At 44.0% G+C, this 22,343-nt stretch overlaps 1 protein-coding gene across 1 annotated transcript; it reads left to right on the top strand.

Moving 5' to 3' along the window:
* The first annotated feature begins 283 nt into the window (after window positions 1–283).
* On the top strand, window positions 284–19,852 carry LOC124144343 (cytochrome P450 2J5-like). The gene is made up of 8 exons (XM_046513711.2): window positions 284–876; window positions 2,710–2,932; window positions 5,967–6,093; window positions 10,593–10,752; window positions 12,764–12,900; window positions 14,839–14,935; window positions 16,260–16,469; window positions 19,228–19,852. Exons 1-8 carry the CDS (start codon window positions 522–524, stop codon window positions 19,404–19,406), a joined length of 1,488 nt encoding a protein of 495 aa, XP_046369667.2. The 5' UTR covers window positions 284–521; the 3' UTR covers window positions 19,407–19,852.
* Window positions 19,853–22,343: the final 2,491 nt, after the last annotated feature.

Here is a 22,343-nt window from a genome sequence, read left to right as displayed (position 1 = left end):
CACTCACCAAAAAGACAAAGAAAACAACAGAACAAAAAACAATAACAAAAACGAACCGAAATATATAACAACAAATCAAAGCAAGCAAACAAAACAACAAAAACCCACCCCACCCCATCCCCACAGACAGACACACGTCTGAGCGCTGTGTTGAATGAGAATGTTCATTGTATATCAGCGTGATATAAACTCCTGCGTGACATTTAGTGTATTTACCCTACATGGTTGGGGCTGTTGTTTATGAGATCTCCACCTGGGCCAAGTTATCGACTTTACGGTACGGCGCACATCTTCTCAAACTTCATCTGCACTAATGTAAAGTGTATCTTGTAGCGCCAAGTCAAGACTTCCACAACACACGGGAACAGACACCGCTGTGTGAGATGTCGGGGTGACATGTGTGCCGCTTCATGAGTTACGCGCCCCGAACATGGATTATGAATAAAGATTCGCTGTCAGATCGCAACCACTCTTCTTTGAGGAACACGTCGGTTTAACTCCATGGCTGAATAGCTAGAAACATGTGCACGTTCATATACGGAGGACTTTTTCTTTTGGGGATATCCCTCCTGTGTTATGTCTATCTGTCCCGCCAGCCCGGGGGCAAGGGTAAACAGCCCCCGGGGCCATTCCGTTGGCCCCTGCTCGGGTCCTACCCCCAGATGGCGATGTTTGGGGCAACCAAAGTGCATGAGTATTTTCAAATGATACAGCGCAAATATGGCTCCGTGGCAAGGCTATATTTTGGACGCTATCCTATGATTCTGTTGTCAGGGTATGACGCCATCCACGAGGCGTTCGTCACACAGCAGGACAGCACCACAGCCAGACCCGACTTTCTCCCTGGGGTAAATGTCGTCAAACAACACGGAAAAGGTAGGTGGTGTGTGCATGTTGGAATGTTGTCAAGTTTTATACGTTAAGTGGGCGATGTGGTAGCCCCGTGGTTAAAGCGTTCGCTTGTCACGTCAAACCCGTCTATTCCTGCATGGGTTCACTATGGGAAGCTCTGGTCTCCCCCGCCTTTGTATGAAGGAATATCGCTGGACGACACGGCGTCATGCAATCATAACTCTCTCACAAACTCGTATGGTCTTATAAGAAGAAGAACTTAACTTGCACTCCCATCATACCTTGTTAAGAGTATACGTATGCACGGACGGATGCACGCATGCACGCACGCACGGACGCACGCATGTATGTATGTATGTATGTATGTATGTATGTATGTATGTATGTATGTATGTATGTATGTATGTATGCGTGCGTGCGTGCGTGTGTGTGTGTGCGTGCGTGCATGTATGTATGTATGTATGTATGTATGTATGTATGTATGTATGTATGTATGTATGTTTCTGCGTATGTATGTATGTATGTATGTATGTATGTATGTATGTATGTATGTATGTATGTATGTATGTATGTATGTTTCTGCGTATGTATGCATGCATGCATGTGTGTGTGTATGTATGTATGTATGTATGTATGTATGTATGTATGTATGTATGTATGTATGTATGTATGTATGTATGTTTCTGCGTATGTATGCATGCATGCATGTGTGTGTGTATGTATGTATGTATGTATGTATGTATGTATCTATGTATGTATGTATGTATGTATGTATGTATGTATGTATGTATGTATGTATGCTTCAATTGTGAGTACTGTAAATATGCAGTTCACAACAGTTTAAACCATGTCGTAACATACAGTTGTAAATACAGTCAATACGAAGTTCATAACAGCTTCAACTATGCGCTGACGTTCAATTGTGAGTACAGTCATTATGCATATCATAACAGCTTAAACTACGTGGTGACATTCAAACTATGTATAATGGAGACATGCTATATACAACATCCCACGCTCGGGTTCTATACATGGCAGCCCACGCACGTTCAGCTGGTGTACCTGTACGCACGGACAGCTATAATTGTGGGTACACATAAAGGTCTTCTCAATCCCGCTGATCTGAGTCAGACATATGAAGCAACTTCACGCCAACCTCGCTGTCATATTTTACTGGCCAATTGACACGATTGTAAATTATTGTAAATATGTTCAGGGTAAGGGTCGGGGAGTGCCTGTGTTAAAGTGAGTGAGTGAGTGAGTGGGATGAGAAATTTATGTGTATGAGTGAGTGAGTGAGAATTATGTTTAGTATACACATGTACATCATAATATACATATGTATACATGTATGTATCACTATGTTTACGATCACTATCACCGTATACTCATTCACATATCAATACATTTACGAGCTGATCAAATACAGTCAATAGTGAGTGAGTGAGTTTGGTTTAACGCCGCAGTGGACCCGTGAAGATCCGGGGTAGAATAGGTCTTCAGCAACCCATGCTTGCTGTAAAAGGCGACCATGCTTGTCGTAAGAGGCGACAAACGGGATCGGGTGGTCAGGATCGCTGACTCGGTTGATGCATGTCATCGTATCCCAATTGCATGGATCGATGCTCATGATGTAAATAACTAATTGATCAGGTTCTTCATATAGCTGGAATATTGCTGAATGCGGCAAAAAAAACCCCAAAAAACCAAACAAACAATTGAAACAAATCTTAGCGGTGACCCATCACTCACTCGTAATACAACAATTCCAAATAAAATTTGTTAGGCAACAAATGAATCTTGCAAAGTCGTTAAGTATAGACATGATTACCAAAGAACAAATTTTGTTTCATCCAGGACTGTTCTTTGGAAACGGGGAAACTTGGAATAAGGTTCGAACAACACTGAAGAAAGGGGTCGCTGCGGTATTGAAAACCTCGGCATACGAAGAGACTGTGCTGGACGAGACCAAACTCCTTATTGACGAGTTTGTGAAGAAGGGAGCAGAGCCTTTCCAACCCCGACAGAGTCTGTACACAACAGCTACGACATGCAGATATACTGCTTTGACGGGACAAAGGTTCGTCATCAGGTTTTTTTAAGGGGGGTGGGGCGGTCGGGTAGCCTGGTGGTTAAAGCGTTCGCTCGTCACGCCGAAAACCCGGGTTCGATTCCCGACATGGGTACAATGTGTGAAGCCCATTTCTGGTGTCCCCCGCCGTGATATTGCTGGAATATTGCTAAAAGCGGCGTAAAATCAAACTCACTCACTCATTCACTCTTTTAAGGGGGCATTGATGAGTGAAAGGGTGTTCGCGACACATTGTTCTTTGCAAACCTTTACGCAATTTTAGGTTGAAACACAAAAATGGAACAAGGATTTCGAGTCACCTGGTAAGTAATCTGATTATATCTTAAAGGATTGCTAAAGGTTAGCAAAGATACAGACCGGCTCAATGCCCATTGATGTATTAAAAATGAAAATTTAATATACTCATCCCCAAAAAGAAACGCGAACCATAGAAAGTTAACATACATGGAGGTGATGTGAAATTTGGTTTAACGTCGCGTCCAAGATTATTGCACTTATATAGCGACGTGCATGCACGTGTATGTGTGTGTGTGGCTGCTTGTACTAGTCCGGACTGATGCCGATTTATAGTGCTAGCTCATTGAGATACCATGCCGCAGTTTAACATGAATACCCCACTCAGACACAGTATACTGACTCCGAGCCGACCAGTCCTTGTTTTAGCCCCTTAATGCCGAGCGCCAGACAGGGTAACAACAAGTACAATCTTTTAACGTCTTTTTGTATGACGCGGCCCGGGTTCAAACCCTGGACCTTCCGCTCTCCGGGCGGACGCTTTACCACTAGACCACGGAGGCGGTTAACATACAAGGAAGTACATGTATGTTCGTTTAGAAGAAATGTTTCCAATGTGCACCAATGAAGGACAAAACTAACAATCAGCCATGTGTTACCACAAAGTGACTTTATTCTTATCACGATATGCTGCGCGTAATTTCCAAACTTTGCACGCTAATCCTGCACGAGGTGCATCTCAAGTCATTGATCTATGACGTCACATGTGATGCGTTCATGAGCGTCGTTTCATACAACATACCAGTATGTTCGTTTGTCCATCGAACTGATTTAATATCTCTTGAATTTGAGTAATTTTTCACATATTAACCAACATGTATGGTATTTGCGTGTCTTTTGCGATGAGTATATATGGAAGCTCCTATTGGACTATTGTCTACCACACGCGGAGATTTAGGTTAGAACAGATCCCGGCAAACCATGCGTGTAAGTGAGTGCGTGAGTTGAGTTTAACGTCGCTTTGACGAGTATTCCAGTTATATCAAGGGCGTGTTTATGAGAGAGGAAAGCCTCAGAGTGAGTGAGTGAGTTTGGTTTTACGCCGCTTTTAGCAATATTCCAGCAATATCACGGCGGGGGACACCACAAATGGGCTTTGCACATTGTACCCATGTCGGGAATCGAACCCGTAGGCTACCCGACCGCCCCTGAAAAGCCTCAGATGTTCTTCACTTTAGTGAAACCCACAAGCACAGGTATGGTGCTGACTAACGCTTGTCGTAAGAGGCGACTAAAATGGATGGATCGGGCGGTCTTGGGTCGTTACACGTCAACGTACTCCAGGGTCGGGTCGGGTAGCCTAGTGGTTAAAGCGTTCGCCCGTACGCCGAAGACCGAGGTTCGATTCCCAACATGGGTACAATGTGTGAAGGCCATTTCTGGTGTCCCCCGCCGTGATATTGCTGGAATATTGCTAAAAGTAGCGTAAACCATACTCACTCACTCACTCAACGTACCCCAAATGGATAGCTGCTTAAAACATCAATCACTGGATTGTCTGGTCCAGATTCGATTATTTCCAGGCCGCTGTCATATAGCGGGACTATTTATGAATGCGGCGTTAAACAACAAGCCTACCGAACGCCTTACTATACACATATCACAGTAAACGTTTTCAACACGTAAAATTCGCGCTTATTTGATTGCAGCTACATGTTTAGGCTGGTCTATCTCGGAGGACTTATCTGTTATTAGCCGTGAAAGCCATTTAGCTATGCTGCATATGAACAGAAATAGCATCGTTTTGGGTGCGGAGTAATGTGCACTAGAAATAGCATAGTTTTGGGTGTGGAGTGATGTGCAAGCGGTGTGGCATGCTCGCATGTAGTTCCTTTCCAAATAAAGTTGGTGCTTGTGCTGTGAAACATGCACCATTGATGTTCTGGATCTGTCAGTTGTTTAGTTGCCTTGACAACGGTGTTAGAATCATCTCCAAAACGTCGTTACAATTGTAAAAACAAGGTTGATAATAATGATTAGTAATTAGTAATTAGTAATTATTTAACATTTAAAGTTCGCCATTACTTTAATCAGATAATGCGCATGGCGCTTAATTTTTTAATCCGGACAACGGATCAGTGTGCAGTCAGATTTCAATCCTTACTCCCTGGGGGGTATACAATCTAAACTGCTTTATGAAGCGCCTCAAGATTTAGTTACATTATCATAGCATCCTCCCGGGTACCCATTTGTTGCTGAGTGACACCACCCGTAACATGGGCATATATTTTGTCATTACATTTATCTGTATTGTAGGTGAGGTGAGGTGAAATTGGGTTTAACGTCGCGTCCAAGATTATTGCACTTATATAGCGACGTGTGTGTGTGTGTGGCTGCTTGTACTAGTCCGGACTGATGCCGATTTATAGTGCTAGCTCACTGAGATACCATGCCGCAGTTTAACATGAATACCCCACTCAGACACAGTATGCTGACAACGAGCCGACCAGTCCTTTTGGTTAAGCCCCTTAATGTCGAGCGCCAGACAGGGTAACAACAAGTATCATCTTTTAACGTCTTTTGGTATGACGCGACTGGGGATCGAACCCTGGACCTTCCGCTCTCCGGGCGGACGCTCTACCACAAGACCACGGAGGCGGCCTATATTGTAGACAATAGCGTGGCAACATGAAACAATCACTTGAAATGATATAGTTTAAAGGGATATATCGTGTTAAGGAGTTCGGATTAAGGAGATTTAATTGTACAAGATGATTCTCGGTTTCAGGTGCACCCATGACAGCGGTGTCCTTCGGGAAATGCTCCAGTGTATGGCTGATTTCGAAGAGAAGGGAGGCATCCTCTCCCCCCTGGGTACCGTGCCGCTGTTGAAGTACCTGCTGAGAACTAGACGGGTACAGTGAGTGCGTGAGTGAGTTGGGTTTAACGCCGCTTTTAACAGTATTCCAGTTATATCACGGCGTGTCAGCTTAATGTGGGGGGAAAGCCTGAAGTGATGCAAGTCTCAGACGTTTACCACTTCGGTGAAACCCACGAGCACGGGTATGGTGCTGACAGACCAAGAAACATAATCGGGTCGAACCGGGATTCGAACCCACAATCATTGGTTTCTGGCGAGCCCAAGGGACGCAACTCTGTACAGCGAATGGCGGCGACTGTTCAAATGAAGATCTATAGATAGAGATTGATTTCTTTAAAACATGCTAAAATCGTGTTGAGAGAAACTGTTCCAAGAAGGTCAGCTCAGTTTGAAATCGCTGACAAACATCGATTTCTCGCTTGCCCAAGGGACGCAACTTTGCATAGCGAAATGCGGTGCCTTAGACGAGTGGGCCACCCGTGCACCCGAGACGGGTACAGGGAGTAGCTACTTGTTGTACACCTCGTCCTTTCATGCCCACCTTGAACAGCTGCAGCCCCATTTTTAAACTCCATTATAAACTATCCTCGCAAAACTATTTTCGCAAAAAATACCTAAAGGTAAGGAGACATGATTTACATGTGCGCATGCCCTAGAACCTCGTTAATCCGGACGGTAGCTTTCTCGTAGAAAGTGTCCGGATTAACGAGGTTCTGGGTTGACGAATATGCCTCCGGTTTAATGGCATTGTGTATGATATTATGTTTTAATAATTATGCCATTTGTAAAAGATTATCAAAACAAACATAACGACCGAGTGTTAATATTTCAGTATTTATTTGTTCTTACCTCAAGGTTTCGTTGCATTCTAAATCTGTTGCTATTTACATGTCATCTGTTAAGGACATTTAATACACATGGTGATCTACATTCTGTGATCCCTGTGGGTTCCAAGTTTACCTACGCTGATCGTAAGAGGCGACTGAATGGATCGGGTGGTCAGGCTCGGTGACTGGGTTGTAAGAGGCGACTTAAGGGATCGGATGGTCAGGTTCGGTGACTTGGTTGTAAGAGGGGACTTAATAGATCGGGTGATCAGGCTCGGTGACTTGGTTGTAAGAGGCGACTTAATAGATCGGGTGGTCAGGTTCGGTGACTTGGTTGTAAGAGGCGACTGAATAGATCGGGTGGTCAGGCTCGGTGACTTGGTTGTAAGCTAAGAGGCTACTAAATGGATCGGGTGGTCAGGCTCGGTGACTTGGTTGTAAGAGGCGACTTAATAGATCGGGTGGTCAGGCTCGGTGACTTGGTTGTAAGAGGCGACTTAATAGATCGGGTGGTCAGACTCGGTGACTTGGTTGTAAGAGGCGACTGAATAGATCGGGTGGTTAGGTGCGGTGACTTGGTTGTAAGAGGCGACTTAATAGATCGGGTGGTCAGGCTCGGTGACTTGGTTGTAAGCTAAGAGGCTACTAAATGGATCGGGTGGTCAGGCTCGGTGACTTGGTTGTGAGAGGCGACTTAATAGATCGGGTGGTCAGGCTCGGTGACTTGGTTGTAAGCTAAGAGGCTACTAAATGGATCGGGTGGTCAAGCTCGGTGACTTGGTTGTAAGAGGCGACAGAATAGATCGGGTGGTCAGGCTGGGTGACTGGGTTGTAAGAGGCGACTTAATTGATCGGGTAGTCAGGTTCAGTGACTTGGTTGTAAGAGGCGACTTAATAGATCGGGTGGTTAAACTCGACGACTTGGCTGTAAGAGGCTACTAAATAGATCAGGAGGTTAAACTCGACGACTTGGTTGTAAGAGGCTACTAAATGGATCGGGAGGTTAAACTCGACGACTTGGCAGTAAGAGGCTACTAAATGGATCGGATGGTTAAACTCGACGACTTGGTGTAAGAGGCTACTAAATGGATCGGGTGGTTAAACTCGACGACTTGGTTGTAAGAGGCTACTAAATGGATCGGGTGGCTAAACTCGACGACTTGGTTGTAAGAGGCTACTAAATGGATCGGATGGTTAAACTCGACGACTTGGTTGTAAGAGGCTACTAAATGGATCGGGTGGTTAAACTCGACGACTTGGTTGTAAGAGGCTACTAAATGGATCGGGAGGTTAAACTCGACGCCTTGGCGGTAAGAGGCTACTAAATGGATCGGGTGGTTAAACTCGACGACTTGGTTGTAAGAGGCTACTAAATGGATCGGGAGGTTAAACTCGACGACTTGGTTGTAAGAGGCTACTAAATGGATCGGGTGGTTAAACTCGACGACTTGGTTGTAAGAGGCTACTAAATGGATCGGGAGGTTAAACTCGACGACTTGGTTGTGAGAGGCGACATGGATGATTGATCGCATCGTACCCTGACGGCGTGGCTCGTTCACAACAGTAATGACTGGATTGTCTGACTCACACTCGATATTTTACAGGTCGCTGTGATATAGCTGGAATATTGCAGCGTTAAAAAGAACCAAACATCTCACAACAAACAAACATTAAACATAACGAGACCATAAAGATGAACCTTCAAAGCAGCTATATCGGGGACAGAGGCAGAGAAACTATTTTTATAAATGTGATGACATCACAACAGTAGGGGGAAGATGTGTATCTGTGGGCTTTTGCAGACATGTCTATTTTTATCTGCAAAGGCTATTGCGTGTATTCGATCCCGCATGTTCTATGTGAAGGATGTTCTATATAAACAGTAAGCAGAATGCCTGGCCTCGTGGATTCCTGTTTAATGTGCATCGCGTTGTTTTTTTCCCATTTTAAACTGACTGTTAAACGAGAACGCCTACATGCATACGTTACACGGAATGTGTACTATAGGGCTTACTAATATGTATTATCCCTGACTTTATCAGGGATTCTGTGAAATACTGGAGAGAGAGAGAGAGAGGGAGAGAGGGAGGGAGAGGGAGAGAGGGAGGTAGAGGGAGAGAGAGAGGGTGAGAGAGAGAGCAGAGAGAGAGCGAGGGAGAGAGAGAGAGGGAGAGAGCGAGGGAGAGGGAGTGAGAGAGGGAGAGGGAGAGTGGGAGTGAGGGAGAGAGCGAAGGAGAGGGAGAGAGAGAGGGTGAGAGAGAGGGAAAGAGAGAGCGAGGGAGAGAGCGAGGGAGAGGGAGTGAGAGAGGAAGAGAGAGAATGAGAGAGGGAGACGGCGAGAGAGAGGGAGGAGAGAGAGAGGGAGGAGAGAGAGAGGGAGAGAGAAAGGGAGAGTGGGAGAGAGCAAGGGAGAGAGAGTGGGAGAGAGGGTGAGAGAGAGGGAGAGAGAGAGCAAGGGAGGGAGTGAGGGAGAGGGAGTGAGAGAGGGAGAGAGAGAATGAGAGAGGGAGAGGGCGAGCGAGAGGGAGGAGAGAGAGAGGGGAGAGAGAGGGAGAGAGAGAAAGGGAGAGAGGGAGAGAGCGAGAGAGAGGGTGAGAGAGAGGGAGAGAGAGAGCGAGGGAGAGGGAGAGGGTGAGAGAGAGGGAGAGAGAGAGCGAGGGAGAGAGCGAGGGAGAGAGCGAGGGAGAGGGAGAGAGAGGGAGAGAGAGAATGAGAGAGGGAGAGGGCGAGAGAGAGGGAGGAGGGAGAGGGGGAGAGAGAGAGGGAGAGAGAGAAAGGGAGAGGGAGAGGGCGAGAGAGAGGGAGGAGGGAGAGGGAGAGAGAGAGCGAGGGAGAGAGAGAGGGTGAGAGAGAGGGAGAGAGAGAGCGAGGGAGAGAGAGAGGGTGAGAGAGAGGGAGAGAGAGAGCGAGGGAGAGAGCGAGGGAGAGGGAGAGAGAGGGAGAGAGAGAATGAGAGAGGGAGAGGGCGAGAGAGAGGGAGGAGGGAGAGGGGGAGAGAGAGAGGGAGAGAGAGAAAGGGAGAGTGGGAGAGAGGGAGAGAGCGAGGGAGAGGGAGAGAGAGTGGGAGAGCGAGGGAGAGGGAGTGAGAGAGAGGGAGAGGGAGATAGAGAGCGAGGGAGAGGGAGAGAGAGGGAGAGAGAGAGGGAGAAAGAGAGTGAGAGGGAGGGAGAGAGAGAGAGTGAGAGAGAGAGAGGGAGAGACAAAGAGAGAGATAGGGAATAGAGAAACAGAGAAAGAGAAAGAGAGAATAATTTATTTGAGAATTCAATGTCGTTGTTTCGTCACATTGGCTCACTTCGCAATGAGTATATAACTTTCGTGATAACGGTGTTATAATCTACACAAAAAACACAGCCACAATGACGACGTGGGGAAGGAAGGAGGGAGGGGGGGGGGGGGGAGAGAAATGGGAGGGAGGGGCCGTGAGGGAGACAAATCTGGAGGGATTTACTGAGATTTTGGGAGTATTCGATAGGGAGAGCAGGAGGGAGCTAGAGAGAAGGAGGGGGATCCTATGATGGACAACAGAGAGGCAAACAGGAAGAAGAGAAGGAGCAGGAGGTTAACACTATTCTATTTTACAAATCACATGCATTTTCAAAACTAGGCATACACGCTCAGCTATATCAACATGTACTATCAGATGCAGATGATTTATGTCGAGTAATGTAAACAAAGGATCAATGTGGTCACTATCATATTTCAGTCTTACAAAATATTAACTGGAGTTTACACTGGACTCCAGACACTGATGATGTCTGAGCTCAACGCCAGGAAACCAAACTACAACGAGAAGCACATAGGGTCGGTCATCGACGCCTTCATCAAGGATCAAAGAGAAAACCCAGATGAACCTTCATATTCAGGTAACAATGAACCCCGCTTACATATAAGATACATTTCTAATGGTCCCCGCTCGAATTACAGAACTGTTGGTATAATATTACATTATTTTGCAACATAAATGCCGCAATTTTGTATCTCGAATTAATGATGTTAGGCGCAATTCTCCGGATACCTACGATATTTTCCGGATGAAATTGATCTTGGCATTCGTCACCACTCGTCCCTTTCCGCAAATTGCAAGTATACTCGTCCCCCTATCGATAAAAATGTAACGTGCGAAAATACGACAAACCAATCAGAATGCGTGCAATCAAATACTTCGGTCAAAGAATCCCTCATGAAAATGTTTTGATTTTACTTATGGCTTGTATCTAAAAAATATACCCACGATACAGTTAAATGTGTTCAATCATACTCACGTCATAATACCGATGTGTTTTAAATAGCATCTGCATATCTATGATAAACGTAAATCATTACGTAACGAGTTGACAATTCTTTTACATGTATAGCTGTGCCCGTTTGCGTATCGAACCCAGTCGCAAAAATGGCCACAAGAGGGGCACGAGTCGTTATTCGGCTTATCCCGGAACGACATGGGTTGGTCACGAATGATATCTAGGGGGAATAACTCTGTGTTTCTTCTGTATTCTTACCGATCCGGATCAGAGCAGAGATGCATCAGACATACCTGCAATATGTGCGGTAGGATAATTCATTGTCGACCTGCCCCTCGCGATCGGGGGACATTATAGGTGAGGTGATGTGAAATTGGGTTTAACGTCGCGTCCAAGATTATTGCACTTATATAGCGACGTGCATGCACGTGCATGTGTGTGTGTGGCTGCTTGTACTAGTCCGGACTGATGCCGATTTATAGTGCTAGCTCACTGAGATACCATGCCGCAGTTTAACATGAATACCCCACTCAGACACAGTATACTGACTCCGAGCCGACCAGTCCTTGTTTTAGCTCCTTAATGCCGAGCGCCAGACAGGGTAACAACAAGTACCATCTTTTAACGTCTTTTTGTATGACGCGGCCCGGGATCGAACCCTGGACCTTCCGCTCTCCGGGCGGACGCTCTACCACAAGACTACGGAGGCGGTCTAGGGGGGACATTATAAGTTGTCCACGGATTTCGAGGGGACATGGGTTGATGAACCCTATGTGCTACATATACTTACGAAGAGGGTACCTCAATCGATGTCCCCCTCGCGGCCGCGGGGTCCTACTATAGCAACTAAGACGTAATAAGCGCCCAGTGCGCTCTCAAAATTAGAAATAGGGGGCTCTTATTAGAATATTATTTGGGTGAAAAAAACAGAGTTGAAAGATAAATTTCGTGGTTTATGCTGACAGCCTGAAATGTTTATAAACGACAGAAATATTATTCCAGAATTTAATTGCCCATTTATTAAGGGTGAATATAACACACAAGTGCGTATTATACGCGAATAAATAAGTCTTGTGTACATTGATCAATCGGAAGAGGTGCTAATTGGGATTGTTCACTTGTCAAAAATTTAGCAAATATCGCCTTTGGCGCTTATTAGAGCGGGGCGCTTATTACGTCGAATACGGTACTGTAAAAGTGGACCTCATAAATCCGCCAACGCCTACATATATATTTTACATGGAATATGACGGTAACATGTGTAATCTCTGAAATGTCCACGGACTCTGTGTAATGGCTGTTTCATATGGGGAATATATATGATTGTACCTATTCCCTGAAAGGCCAACACTCCATTACGATGATGCGTCATTCATATGTTTGTTACCTTCCTCGTCTTGTTTAATATATTACTTTCACTCCATGGCGCGATTCTACCAGGGTGAATTCACCGACCTAAGTCAATGTGTGTATAAGATGAATGAGTGAGTGAGTGAGTTGGGTTTAACGCCGCTTTTAACAGTATTCCAGTTATATCACGGCGTGTCAGCTTAATGTTGGAGGAAACAAACAAACGAGATAGTGATAGGAACAAATGATGTGTGGTTATTGTAAAGTTACTAGTGTTTGACAGATGATGAAGTTGCTGTGTGTCTGGAGGAGTGTATCACTGGGGGAATTGCTTCTGTTGCACTGACAGTCGACTGGGCCCTGCTCTTCATGCTGGAGCACCAGGATGTACAGACAGCGTGTCAACAGGAGATAGACAAGGTGAGGGTGGACGTATGGAGTGAGTGAGTGAGTGAGTTAGGTATAACGTCGTTTTAAACGGCAGTTATATCACGGCATGTCAGCTTGATATTGTGCAGGTCTACGATGTTTACCGTTTTAATGAAATGCAGAGAGGAGAGGAAGAGCTATGTTGGAATTATTTCGCTGTATGGTTTTGTCACCTTGACAGAGAGTGTAGGAGGGTGGGGCACGGAGAGGAACATAGTTGGACAGAAAGAGTGACAGAATGGGGACGGATATATAGAGAGAGGGCGACAGAGCTAGAGAGAGATAGAGACAATGCGTGACAGAGGAAGAGAGAGAGAGAGAGAGCGAGAGGGGGGAGAGAGAGAGATGAGGGGAGAGGGATAGACAGAGACAGTGATAGAGAGTGACAGGTCGGGACAGACATGGAGAGGGCTAGATAGAGAAACAGTGATACAGTGTGACACAGAGAGGGAGGGGGCTAGAGACAGGGAGACAGTGACAAGGTGTGACAGAGAGGGTTGGGACGCAGAGAGAGAGATTGGGCTAGAAAGAGGGACAGTGATAGAGTGTGACAGAAAGGGTGAGACAGAGAGGGAGGGGGCTAGAGAGTGAAACAGTGATAGAGTGTGACAGAAAGGGTGAGATAGAGAGGGAAAGGGCTAGAGAGTGAAACAGTGATAGAGTGTGACAGAAAGGGTGAGATAAAGGGGGAGAGGGCTAGAGAGTGAAACAGTGATAGAGTGTGACAGAAAGGGTGAGATAGAGAGGGAGAGGGCTAGAGAGTGACACAGTGATAGAGTGTGACAGAAAGGGTGAGACAGAGAAGGAGAGGGCTAGAGAGTGACACAGTGATAGAGCGTGACAGAAAGGATGAGATAGAGAGGGAAAGGGCTAGAGAGTGAAACAGTGATAGAGTGTGACAGAAAGGGTGTGATAGAGGGGGAGAGGACTAGAGAGTGAAACAGTGATAGAGTGTGACAGAAAGGGTGAGATAGAGAAGGAGAGGACTAGAGAGTGAAACAGTGGTAGAGTGTGACAGAAAGGGTGAGACAGAGAGGGAGAGGGCTAGAGAGTGACACAGTGATAGAGTGTGACAGAAAGGGTGAGACAGAGAGGGAGAGGGCTAGAGAGTGAAACAGTGATAGAGTGTGACAGAAAGGGTGTGATAGAGGGGGAGAGGACTAGAGAGTGAAACAGTGATAGAGTGTGACAGAAAGGGTGTGATAGAGAGGGAGAGGGCTAGAGAGTGACACAGTGGTAGAGTGTGACAGAAAGGGAGAGGGCTAGAGAGTGAAACAGTGATAGAGTGTGACAGATAGGGTGAGATAGAGGGGGAGAGGGCTAGAGAGTGAAACAGTGGTAGAGTGTGACAGAAAGGGTGAGACAGAGAGGGAGAGGGCTAGAGAGGGAAACAGTGGTAGAGTGTGACAGAAAGGGTGAGTTTGAGAGGGAGAGGGCTAGAGAGTGAAACAGTGATAGAGTGTGACAGAAAGGATGAGATAGAGAGGGAGAGGGCTAGAGAGTGAAACACTGGTAGAGTGTGACAGAAAGGGTGAGACAGAGAGGGAGAGGACTAGAGAGTGACACAGTGGTAGAGTGTGACAGATAGGGTGAGATAGAGAGGGAGAGGGCTAGAGAGTGAAACAGTGGTAGGGTGTGACAGAAAGGGTGTGATAGAGGGGGAGAGGACTAGAGAGCAAGAGACAGGGTGAGAGAGCTTGACAGAGTCAGTGATATAATGCATGACCTAGATTCCTTTTCATTGTGGAAATGTATTTCGTCGCTTTTGATAAAAGTAGAACAGCAACAATGCCAGCAATCAGAGCGAGACTTAAAGCTCAGCTGTTATGGAAATATGTGTTGTCCAACACGGAAGTATACAACTGGTGTCAACACAGTCAGAAGCACATGTACATGTTGGCGTTTCACTGTTGGGTATTTGTTCTTTAGGTCTGCGGCAAGTCACGACAAGTCAAGTTTTCTGACGTAGACAAATTACCCTATGTGTGTGCTACTGTGTTTGAGGTTCAGCGACTCGCCAGTGTTGGTAGGTTAAAATATAAGGATACCTTAACGCTACATACTCAATGTATGCATTATCGAAATATTGGCATCGTATTATCACTATTTTTATAATGTATGCGGTTTCATCATATTGGCACTGTATGCAGTATCACTATTTTTGTACTCTATGCATTATCACTATTTTTGTAATGTATGCAGTATCACTATTTTTGTAATGTATGGGGTATCATCATATTTGCACTATAAGCGTTAACACTATTTTTGTAATGTATGCGGTATCATTATATTTGTACCGTATGCGTTATCACTATTTTTTTCACTATGAGCGCTATCACTATTTTTGTAATGTATGCAGTATCATCATATTTGCACCAGATGCCTTGTCACTAATTTTGTACTACATGCGTTATCACTATTTTTGTAATGTATGCGGTATAATCATATTTGCACCGGATGCTTTGTCACTATTTTTTCACAATATGCGTATCACAACTTTTGTAATGTACGTGGTATCATCATATTTGCACTGTATGCGTTGTCACTATTTTGGCACTATAAGCGTTCTCACCATTTTGTAATGTGTGCGGTATCATCATATCTGCACCGTGTGCGTTATCATTATTTTTGCACTATAAGCGTTATCACTATTTTTTAATGTGTGCGGAATCATCATATTGTCATCATGCCTTGTCACTCTTTTGCCACTATAAGCGTTATCACTTTTTTTTGTAATTTATGCAGTATCATCATATTTGCACTGTATGCGTTGTCACTATTTTGGCACTATAAGCGTTATCACTATTTTTGTAATGTGTGCGGTATATTCATATTTGCACCGTGTGCCTTATCATTATTTTTGCACTATAAGCGTTAACACTATTTTTGTAATGTGTGCGGTATCATCATATCTGCACCGTGTGCGTTATCATTATTTTTGCACTATAAGCGTTATCACTATTTTTTAATGTGTGCGGAATCATCATATTGTCATCATGCCTTGTCACTCTTTTGCCACTATAAGCGTTGTCACTTTTTTTTGTAATTTATGCAGTATCATCATATTTGCACTGTATGCGTTGTCACTATTTTGGCACTATAAGCGTTATCACTATTTTTGTAATGTGTGCGGTATATTCATATTTGCACCGTGTGCCTTATCATTATTTTTGCACTATAAGCGTTAACACTATTTTTGTAATGTGTGCGGAATCATCATATTGGCACTGTATGCGTTGTCACTATTTTGGCACTATAATCATTGTCACTATTTTTGCGGTATCGCAATATTTGCAATGTATGTGTTATCACTATATACACTTGCAGTGTATTCTCTCTTGACTCCGCAGTTCCCGTCTCCCTGCCCCACTGTACTGTGAACGACATGGACATCCGAGGATTCCATATTCCAAAAGGAACCATCGTATTTTCCAATATTACTTCCTCTAACATGGACGATGCTTACTGGGAGAATGCCCAGCTGTTCGACCCGACACGTTTCCTTGATGATCAGCATGCTACAATCAAGATACCCCCAGCGTTCATGCCGTTTAGCATAGGTAGATATCAGAGAGAGTGAGTGAGTGAGTATGGTTTTACGCCGCTTTTAGCAATATTCCAGCCATATCACGGCGGGGGGACACCAGAAATGGGCTTCACACATTGTATCCATGTCGGGAATCGAACCCGGGTCTTCGGCGTGACGAGCGAACGCTTTAACCACTAGGCTACCCGACCGCCCCCTATCAGAGAGAGAGATGAGTGATCGTTGTTTCGTAACCCAGTCATCAATATCCTGTCAATAAGCCGTCACCAGTGATGTAGCATGAACAACGACCTACGACATCGGGGTACGATGTCACAAAGTCAATCAGATCACACGTGAACTATCCAATCCTCATATGTCAGCTCCGACGGCACCCTATTGATCCCTGTAACAAGCGCGGGTATATAATAGGTGAGGTGAGGTGAAATGGGGTTTAACGTCGCGTCCGAGATTATTGCACTTATATAGCGACGTGCATGCACGTGTATGTGGGTGTGGCTGCTTGTACTAGTCCGGACTGATGCCGATTTATAGTGTTAGCACACTGAGATACCATGCCGCAGTTTAACATGAATACCCCACTCAGACACAGTATACTGACTCCGAGCCGACCGGTCCTTGTTTGAGCCCCTTTAATGCCGAGCGCCAGACGGGGTAGCAACAAGTACCATCTTTTAACGTCATTTGGTATGACGTGTTTGGGGATCGATCCCCGGACCTTCCGCTCTCCAGGCGGACGCTCTACAATTAGACCACGGAGGCGGTCTGGGTATATTTTAGCGGTTTAGAGTTATTAAAGAACGGTATTCATGTTTATTCTTAATTTTCTCAATAATGTAATAGGTCAAAAATTAGAATCCCTTTGAAAATATTACTTAATTACATGTAATGTAAACACAGGCTATTTTGGTTAATTCCTTAGTTATGGTAGGGTCAATTTATCTTATATTATGTGATTCCTTTTCACAATCGTAACTCTTATTTACATAGTTTAGCATTACATGTAGCAACATGTAATTGTAGCGTATTTAGAGAATAACCGACGAACTACGAGCAGCTACGGATTATCTGTCGCGATTGAACTAATGTTGTATGTTCCGAGTCACGGGGATGTAGGCAATGTCGAAAAATACAATTTAGTTGAGTTGGTGTGTTTATTATATATTTCAGTTTGAAAGACTCAGTTTTCTGAAGTTGAGAAAAGTGATATTTATACTGTAGTGAACATAACACTTGATATTTCACTGCAGTGAACATAAAACTGACGGAACTATTTGCGATACAAGAATTACCTCCCTTTAAATTGTCTCCCTTTATCGTAACATTCGTGACCAACTCGTGTTATTCCGGAACAAGTCTTCTTGCAGGTTACGGAAAGGGGCGAGTGGTGACGAATGTTATCGTAAGTGTCAAACCCGAACACAAACTGTTGGCGTTTTTTTCACATTAGTTAAACATTGGCAACACAAAATGTTGACAGATGGTCATTATGGAGTTTATATCACTTCTTGTCGGGGTTTTTATTCTCTCAAAAGTGTTTCGTTGTCAACTGTAAAATTCTCATTTTACTCGTCAATCGAGACTGTTCGTTTCTCAAAGCGCCATTTTTGTTACTTGACCATATTGTATTCTTTCGCTTCCAACAGCGGTCTTCTAGTTTTCAAGAATATTTTTGTTAAAGTTGATGTTGTATATAATCATATTTAAATGTACGATAAAGAATTTTGTTTATATTGTTTAAGATTGTGCAAACACGGAACTACCTTTTAAGTCGCAAGTACAAGGGGTGGTGAACCGTCCCTGTGTGTACGGTAGGGAGAATTTACGTTTCAAGGTTTTACGTTGAAATAATTCATTTTCCGGTAGACACCAACACAAAGAGTATATTATAAATAGGATAATTCATATATCTCGTGAAATATCATGTTTTTCTCACTTGTGAAAATATCTCCCTCGATGAGAGAAAAACATGATATGTTTCACACGACACTTGGAATATTCTATTTATTATATACTTTTTGTGTAGTTTTAATTTCTACAGGAAAATTATTATTTTTCATTAAAAATGTAAAACCTTGAAATGTAAATTCTCCCGACGTAACATGCAGGGACGTTTCAACATCGCTTATCATTCGTCACCACTCGCCCCTTTCCGTAACCTGCAAGAAGACTCGTCCCCCTATCGATGAATGTTATGTGCGAAAATACGACAAACCAATCAGAATGCGCGTATGATTTTAAGTTCTTCGTCAAAGAATCCCTCAGAAATAATTTTTGATTTTAAATATGTCTTGCATCTAAAATATACCCAAGACACAGTTAAATGTGTTCAATAATACTGTATAATTCCGCACGTCCCAATGTGCTTTAAATTGCATCTGAAATATATATAATATATGTGGAAATAACATTCGAACCATTACGCAACGAGTTGACAATTGTTTTGGGTATTCGGCTTGTCCCGGAATAACACGAGTTGGTCACGAATGATCCCTTATAACTGCAACTTAAAAAGTAGTTCCAAAATCGTTTATGACGTCATGAACAATGGATGACATCATCTTCAATTATGTGCGACAATGCGTTCATATGACGTCACGTTGCTATGGACCTCTTCGCAAACTATGAACACGATAGAACAATCGAGACGAACTAATCACCATTAAGCAAACATTATATGGCCAGAGATAATTATTGAACATAAATCATGCCCAGGTGGTCACTTTTATATCAGATATCTTAATTGCGCGATTACTCCTCATACATTTCAGGAACACGAAAATGCCCCGGTTACACGATTGCTGAAAAGGAAGTAATTGTCATCTTCTCAAACCTGGTCCACACCTTGACCTTCTCCAGCATTGGCAAGGTCAACTACGGCGGAACAAGCATTGTCAACATACGCCCGACAGAGAATTTCATGGTTGCATCTCGGAGGCAAAATACATGAGGACAGTTACCCCAACGACTGGAACCAGACCAAGCGACGGTAGTACGAGCGTATTAATACATATTGGATGTGTAATATAGTTCATGAATGTGTTTGACAAGTTCAAACACTGTAACACTCTATTTTAATAAACGCCCAACTAATAACCCCACCGAGGTAAAAACTACGGATATATATATTTAACAGAGGTTAAATTGTTTTGTACTTTTGACACATGTTAACGTGTTTTTTTCAGATGACCAATTTACCTTCTTTGTCTGTTTATTGCGGGTGCCACCATTGGCAGGATACGCTCACCTTTTCGCGAACACCTGGTATCATCACTACTAGAGAGGGATTCATAAACACATGCTCATGACAGTCGGAATCGTACAATACTAGTTCAGACGTCTTCAAAAATATGAGGGTACCTACCCCCTACCCCCCCCCCCCCCCCCCCAACACACACACACCCCCACCCCACCCCCCCACCCCCACACACACAGACACACACACCCCACTTCTAGGTATCTGGCACACCACTTAATTATTTGTCTTGGCATCCAAGTTAAGATCTCTTGAGTCATACCAGTGTACACAGCATTTCCAAGTAAGTTAGATTCGGAATTGAATGAATGCATGACTATGCAAGCTTATAAGCGTCAGCGACAAACCTTTTTTAATAATCAAGACTAATATTTACTGAAGGCAGACTCTATGGTACGATTCCGAATACATGTATGTCAGAAGCATGTCTTTGTGAATCACTATCTAATAGTGACACATTTAATTGAACAAAATACACCCCTCAAATTGTGACATTGTTTTGGAAACTCAGAATGAGTTATCTGGTGGGGTATCCGGTGCCGGATCCTTTGACACCCAGATTGAGGTATCCGGTGAGGTGTCCAATGCCGGATACCGCGGATCTGGTATTCGGCAAGGTATCTGCCACCAGATACCAGGATGCGTTTTGGGTAAGTGTCCGGAGGTTTTCGGAAAGGATCCGGATACCGGAAACTGCATTTTATTTGCTGTGAATGTAAAGTTTTAACGCATCAGCTTGTTCACCGGGATATTTACCAACTGCTATACATGCAAATAACATATGAGACAGGTTGACATTGTACAATGCGATCTTAGTGCTAAGGTTCCTAAACCTCCGTACCTAAACACAGACTTACGACAGTGGTAGTGCTAAGGTTGTTTTGTACAACGGCGCCCTGGTTAGGCTTAGTCAGGCGTCTGTGTTAGGATTAGAAAACTAGGCTTACATCATGGGTAATGTGTGTACATTAAACAACGATATGAAATAAATGATTCAAGAATAAGAACATTTGCTTGTATTACTTTAGTATTTGTAGTCAACGGCTTGACCATGGGGATTATGTGAAAGAACAGGTTCCAGGGAACCTAGGCTTGTTCTGAGAGTGACTAAAATGGAACCCGTGAAGATCCGGGTAGAAGAGGTCTTCATGATCAGCAACCGATGCTTGCCGTAAATGGCGACTATGCTTGTCGTAAGAGGCGACTAACGGGATCGGGTGGTCAGGCTCGCTGACTTGGTTGATGCATGTAATCGATCCGAATTGCGTAGATCGGTGCTCATGATGTCAATCACTTGATTGTCCGATCCAGACTGGATTATTTACAAACCGCCGTCATATAGCTGGAATATTGCTGAGTGCGGCATTAAATAGTAAACAAAACAAACAAAATTAATTTTTACATACGATTAGCATACGATTCAACTACAACTACTACTTCTACTGCTACCTGCACTACCACTTCCACTGCTACTACTACTACTACAACGACTACTACTACTAAATTGGCCCGTGAAGATCCGGGTCAGAATAGGTCTTCAGCAACCCATGCTTGCCGTAAAAGGCGTCTGTGCTTGTCGTAAGAGGCGACTAACGGGATCGAGTAGTCAGGCTCGCTGACGTGGTTGATGCATGTCATCGATCCCAAATGCGTGGGTTGGTGCTCATGATGTCAATCACTGGATTGTCTAGTCCAGACTCGATTATTTACAGATCGCCGTCATGTAGCTGGAATATTGCTGAGTTAGGCGTTAAACAAAAAACAAACAAACAAACAAAAGTTAGGAAGGACTTGTGCATTATGCTGCTTTCAACAAACTCAGTACTTTGGTGAACCCACGAACACACTAATAGTGCGGACAAATGACAAACCAAGGATCGTTAGCATGGGTCTCTGTATCCCTATGTATGAAACCTGAATTATATATTTATATATCAGTTCACAAAAAAAGAAATTAAAACAGATAGTAGCGTAAAAATATATAACTGTTACCTTTTATAAAGATAAAAGCCACAAAACGCTTTCCACAATAATAAGAAATATCTTCGGCATAAAGTAGTCCATTGCAGGACATGACACACATGGCATGACAATGATGCACATGACATGACAATGACGCGAACGCCATGGCAGGAACCCACACGCCATGACGGACGCACGCGCAATGGCAATGACGGACATGTGACAATGACGTACACGCCAGGTCAAAATTGTGAAGACAAAAATTTCTGTGACATTTCAGAAGGGTTAACGTGAAGGTTGTACCCCGAAGCACATCTTCCCGAGGCAAGAGAGTTAACTGGCTTTAAAAGTCCAGTTTCCACCCTTGCCGAACTAGGTTGGAATTCCTGGGCTCGATCGGAGAGCGCCACCAGTGGCTATTACGAGTTATGTCCCGTCTATGCCTCTCCTATGGACCAATCAGATTCCACATCTCGTATCACTTGCATTTGCTTCAAACAAAACGGCGGCGCACTGTCAAGACAATCTGATCGATAATCAAGATCTATATTGTGATAAAACGAGTCTTACATCCCAAAATGCATCAAATCACGTGAGCACCTTGATTAAAAACATGAAAAGATTTAGAAAATATCTGTTGACAACGAGTTAGCGGTGCACATGCTTTGC

This window comes from Haliotis rufescens, unplaced genomic scaffold (genome assembly GCF_023055435.1).
Source record: "Haliotis rufescens isolate VD_foot unplaced genomic scaffold, xgHalRufe1.0.p SCAF_37, whole genome shotgun sequence".
Taxonomy (NCBI): domain Eukaryota; kingdom Metazoa; phylum Mollusca; class Gastropoda; order Lepetellida; family Haliotidae; genus Haliotis; species Haliotis rufescens.
This window is presented reverse-complemented; position numbering and strand designations above follow the sequence as displayed.